At 34.9% G+C, this 6,163-nt stretch overlaps 1 protein-coding gene across 1 annotated transcript; it reads right to left on the reverse strand.

Moving 5' to 3' along the window:
- Positions 1–3,901: 3,901 nt before the first annotated feature.
- LOC132165974 (uncharacterized) lies at positions 3,902–6,139 on the reverse strand. The gene is made up of 4 exons (XM_059576695.1): positions 5,077–6,139; positions 4,770–4,860; positions 4,309–4,375; positions 3,902–4,206 (listed from the first exon to the last, which is right to left on the reverse strand). Exons 1-4 carry the CDS (start codon positions 5,249–5,251, stop codon positions 4,153–4,155), a joined length of 387 nt encoding a protein of 128 aa, XP_059432678.1. The 5' UTR covers positions 5,252–6,139; the 3' UTR covers positions 3,902–4,152.
- Positions 6,140–6,163: the final 24 nt, after the last annotated feature.

Raw genomic sequence — 6,163 nt, forward strand, 5'->3', positions numbered from 1 at the left:
CAAAATGATGATGATACCCTCTAAACATATTAACTTTATTTGTTTCAAGTGAGGGCAAAAGTGAAAAAAAAATTAAAATGACACATGACTTGCACATGACCGTTAACTGTCAATTTTAACCTTTTTGACTGACGAAATGAGACTTTTTGTCATAAGATGGTAATTTGATGGGGTAAGGTGTCATAGTTGGTAATTCATGAGGGAAAAGTGTCAAGACGCTGTAGTTCATGGGGGCAAATGGTATTTACCCAAAAAAATAAATAAATTTTTTACTATTTTTTTTTTTTTTTAGAGAAAATCAATCTGATTTCATTAATAGTGGTCAAGAGCATAAAAGCTCTTACAATCATAGAACATACAGTTCTGCAAGATCATAGCCGAAGATAAAAAATTACATGTAAAAAAATCGAAAACATAACAGATCTTACAATGAAAAACCAATCTATGACGTCAAACATCCGCTATCCCAACCCGATCTTTAGATTATAGAGGAGATCTGCTAACACAGACTCCTTCCGGGAGCACAAGAAGTCATTTCTCAAGTATGAGCAAAATATTCACACCCAAACCATTCTCCTCTCGACTCAAAAGCCAGAAGCATTATTCACGTTCTCAGCCCAACGGCTAGGACCATAAAATAAAAACAACGACGACAAACAAACAACAACAACAACAACAACAAAAAACAAAAACAAAAACAAAAACCCCTACAAGCAGCAGTGGAGAAGTACAGCATCGTAGACATCCCTTCGGAAAACACGCATTGGCTGAAAAAAATGATCAGATTTAAGGTTGAAGAGACTAGATATGGATCTAGATCTAGATCTACAAACTAGATCTAAAACAACCGGTTAAAAACGGAGACCTGTGGAGTCTACAGAGAAGACGTCGAGCACTGCTACTATGAAATCTTTCCTCTTTTGAAAGTTCTTTTTAATGTTATTTAGATGAAAAGAGAGACACATTCTCAAGAAAAGGCAGTTAGGCAATAGGAGGTTTCCCTTACTCTTACTCTTCTAACAAAGACTACTCTTTTTTCTTTGTTTGGGTGCTGGGATGATCAGTTTTTCCAATGCCCCCAACGTACTGCATTGGGCTACTACTGAGTCATCGTTATCATGGAAAAGGCAAAAGAAGAAGAAAGAAGAAAAGAAAAAAAAAATAGTAATGCTTGTGACATATCTTTGAAAATTATTTGATAAAGATTCATTTGGTGAGAAATTGATTCATTGCATTCAAAATCTTCCGGACGTTATTTGATGAAGATTGATTTGGTGAGCAATCGATTCTCTGCATTCATTCAAAATCTTATTGGCAGATCAGCTGACGTATGGAGGAGGGATCATCTGCTTAAAATCAGGCTTACTTTTTATGGGGGATGGAATATTGTCTCAATATTTTGCAACTACCAAGCACCTAAAACTGAGTCCCGCTATCAGGCTACCAAGAGTTAGATAAGTATTTGTTAAAGTCTGATGTGACTTTATTAAAAAAAAAAAAAAAATTGTAGAAAAATCTCTCTCTTCCTAGTCCTGCTAGATTTTTTTTTTTTTTTGGTTAAATTTTTATAAGTTAATATTTAATTTCTAATGCCTCAAAATTTATTTTTTGATTTAAAACTAAAACCTATGGGTGGAAGGTTAACCCTTTAGGGACGGTATCACTTAAAAGGGATTTTATCATCCTAAATTTAGTGCTAATACCTCAAATTTGAATTTTCCTTTAATATCTCTCTTCTCCAATTAAAAAAAAAAAGGGGGGGTCATGTCTTACGCTTAGCTGCCTCATGGCAACCGAAAATCTCAACTCCCTAAAACTCATGTTTCACTTTAGATCCAACTGCAGTAACTGCAGACTTGTCGCTCACTTGAAAACACTTCGAATTTGGATTTTCAGCAATTTGATATCCATCTGCTCTAACGAGATAGACTATCCAAAATCTGTTCAAATTTGCTACTCATATGATTAATAATTCGAACCATAAAATTGCTTTCCATTCCACATCTCAAGTGATTTTTGAGAAGATCTTTGTCTCACTCTCTCTGGGCATTGCATTTCTTTATTATTTGTGTGTGATAAATGAGCACCGAGTATCCAATATCCATGCTGGTATGCTGGTGTGCAGTGAATAATAAATGAGTCAATAACGGAATTCAACAACACATTCCCAAATTTTGCGGATGTCTGAGGATCTGACTCCGGATCACCTACGTTAATGTTTGCAATATCATTTTTTTTTTTAAAAAAAAAAAAAAATTCAAAAGGATTCTACAATGTATTATTACCACTCACTCAAAATAGGGCATTTATTATAAGATCTTCTGTTATAATTTTTTTTTTTCTTTTGTAACCCGTCTCTCTGGGATAAATTTTGAACCCGTACAAAATGTTTTCTCTATACGATCGTCTTTTCCGTTTATAACTGCAAAAGCTCATAAAGGAAAGAAAGAAAATATATGGCAACAAAAATAGAGAAAGAAAACCAAATGTGTACCCGGAACCTCAACCACACTAGATTAAATTTCAATCTATCAATCTATAAAAAATAATAATAAAAAAGAATGCCACTCAAACCCAGAGCTAGCTGGTTTACCCCGAAATGCCTATCAACCACCGATCATTTATACATTGCTCCTAAGAACTATATGTCACCCTCAACCCCTTAAATTACCAATTATTAACAAAAAGTACATGTGACTTATGTGTGCTATTTACTTAGAATTATGAAAATGCCCTCAAGAAAAAAATACAAAAAAAAAACTTTTAAATTGAAGCACGGTAGTTTGGTCGAACCACTCCAAGTACTTGTTTATGTCATATAATGATTAAACTCATCAAACATTGCAAGCGGTAAATACTCCTTTGTTAGTTATACATGTCATATCATAAGAAATTATATTACCAAATAAATTATAATCAATAATCATATGATTATTTGCCAAAAAAGGTATTTGTTAACTGTTCTACAAAATCTAACTATATCGCATGATAAAAGGAATGATTAAAGTATCTAAGTAAACTTTTCTTCTAATCATATTTCAACTCTCGTTGTCGTTTGTCGTGAAGGTAATTTTTTTGATTTGCTTCGTGAAACCAAGAGCATCTTTCCCACTAGCTTGCCTACTCATGAACTCATATGAATCCTTCAATTTTATACCACTGTTATCAACCAAATCAATTTCAATGCTTGTGCTTTTGAGCTTTTTTTGTTGCGATGGCAATCATGTGAGCACATTATGGAATATGGGGAGCATGATTATGATTGAACTCGAGACCATGTGTATAATATTTTACATTTTCTTTATCAATTTGAATTATCATATGTGCTTCGCAGCTTTTCCTCAGCATAAAAAAGGCATCATGATTCATATGACCCAAATCTTCTGCATTGTGGGACTAGAGATGGTAGAAATGCCTAAGATCCTCGCTAGATACCCTTTTGAGTATCCAATGTTGGAAATTTTAGATCAAAATCCTCTAAATTCTTTTTGGATATCTACCAAGTGTTCTTCAATTATAATCACCTTATCATTTACAACATTATAAAAATGGCAATAGTTGAGATGGTAGAATCTGAATTATTTGATTTAAAAATAATGATTATATAATAAAATATCCTAAAATATTACATTTCGTGGCCCATTAAGCATTTGGAAAAAGCCAAACGACGAAACCATCCAAACATACTCTGAACCATTTGGGACACAAACACCAAATGAACACGACCAATCGGGCAAATAGATAATAACACCATATAAATGGAGCTACCTCAATATGATCAAATCAAATTTATTCATACAGATAAACACCGAACTCCGTAAATAAAAACGGAAGAAGAAGAAGAAGAAGAAGATCACATCCGCCTATCAAGAAGGAAACGACAAGAGAAGAGAGCAACAAGTTTAGTGTTAATCATCGACATATTTGCACCTGTATTCAGTTTGAATATGGTAGAGGGCCAAGTCCAATAGGGCATGTACAAGAGGAAAAGGAAAAAAGAAAGATAAGAAGAGAAAAAGATGGTCATTAGCGTGTAGAATTAAAATTTAGAAACATTTGTTTGATCTTTTTGTTCCTCCTTTGGCCCTCAACTATACACGAACAACTCTTAATAGTTACAAAGACAGTGGGGTCTTGATATGATACAGTTCCTCAATCATACAGCCCCTCCTGCTCCCATACATCTACCAGAAAGTCTATCATTTCCTATCAATTGAAATTTAAAGCATTAATAGCAAACAGTGAAATTAGTAAAATACTCCAACGAAAAAGAAGAAGCAAGATTAACAAATTACACAGCAGACTTACAGATAGAGGGATTGGCTGGGGGAATGGCTGCTTGGTACCAAGCAAACTTTCATAAGTCGCATTCCAACTGCAAAGACACAATAAGTAGAACAAAAATAAATAAGAGGGATTATAGCTCATAGAACGGGGAACAAAGAATAACTTTATCATGTAATAATCTATTTCTGCCAGATATATGTCCCCTCCATATGATTTCTCCCTTCTTAATCAAACTATAAAAGCAGTTATATCAATCACTGATCAGTATCATTTCCAAAAGGTCGCAAATATTTTGCATGCAGCAAACACATTGAATCAAGAAGGGCTGACTATGAACAATACATTAAGAAACCAATTAAAACGTGCTGACTTTGCTTTTGTAAGTGGGAAACGGCAGCACTTGATTCTATAGACTTGCTGGATGGTTGCTGCAGGCTTTCAATCAATGAATTCATCATAAAAGGCACAAGTAATGAACACACCTTAATCTGGGTTCCCGACTCCGTTGAGTATGATCCCTGGACCTGCTAGATCCAATCCATTGAAGCCTGGTTTGATTCCAGAGAAGAACACCTGCATGTCAAGTGATGTACATTTTACATGACAGTCTCACAAACCAGAATTGCACTAAACCAGGGTACAAGTGATGCACCAGCCATAAACCCATAAACATGAACATGACTCACAAAAAGGGGGTCATAAAAATCTCCAGATGGTACCATATAAGAACAACCACAATTTCTCAGTACATAAGCAGGAAACAAAGGATAACATAGGAAGGAAACTTGCCATTATTTACAAAATCAGAATTGCTGCTCATGCTAGCAATGCCACTTCCACAATTTAGGGTCTGGTTTGACGTGCTAATGGATGAGATGCTTCTTTGAGATTGGACAGTGCTGTTGTCCAGATCATACGTGCTGGTACTCCAGAAATCATCAGATACACTAGGTTTTCTCACCATGCGCCCTTGAATTTTCAGTCCCTTTGACGGCTCATCAACAGCAATAATTGGTGTGGGTTTAGTGCAGCATCCAAAACAACCCCTGTTCTGTTACAAACCAAGTTAAATCACATATACAACAAATAGCAGCAACCAAGACAGTACAGCATTAAGGCAAGATCAATAAGTGTTAGCAGTTAAACCAGTATAAGTCGTAGTCATCAAAATTTAATTTCCTTTTTTCCTTTCCCACTTAGGAGACAGAATATTTCAGTTAGGTTCAATAGTTGCAAAGTTAGATGCAGTATCAACAGTGCCACAAAAGGATCATCAAGCTTAATTCACAATTATCAAGGACACTAGACAATAAGCATATCCTGGTGCAGTTTCTCAACCATCTTTCTAAGATAGGAATGGATACCAGTATTTTTAGATGCATAGGAATAACTAGATAGTTTTCTTCTTGAGAATCAGGGTACTAACAATGTCGTAATTTATAGGAGCTACCAAAATTGAACGTGTGACTTAGTTTCAATATAAGTGTATTCACTGTATTTTAGTTCTGGCTCCAATTGCCCATTCAAGATGATAAATTCATAGCATCAATGCCTAAGTTAATTATAGATTCATTTACTTTCCATGTCATGATTGATGACCTATTGCAGCCTTAATTAGTTCATTTAGTTTCCATTTGACATAATGAAACATTGAGCACAGGAATAAAGCGCAAAGGGAACAACTGAAACGTGAAAATAGATTGACAACTAGTAAGACAGCGATGAAGACAGTAGGTTAAACCGCTCAGCAATGGGCGGAAAGGTCCCGACATGGAAAGCTTAATTTAAGAAAACATAGTAGAGCAGTTCTGCAATAAAAATAACAATGAAAAAATACCACCCAGAGGACATAAAGTGCACAAGCAAATGTAAGCAA

The sequence above is a fragment of the Corylus avellana genome, chromosome ca11 (genome assembly GCF_901000735.1).
Source record: "Corylus avellana chromosome ca11, CavTom2PMs-1.0".
Classification (NCBI taxonomy): domain Eukaryota; kingdom Viridiplantae; phylum Streptophyta; class Magnoliopsida; order Fagales; family Betulaceae; genus Corylus; species Corylus avellana.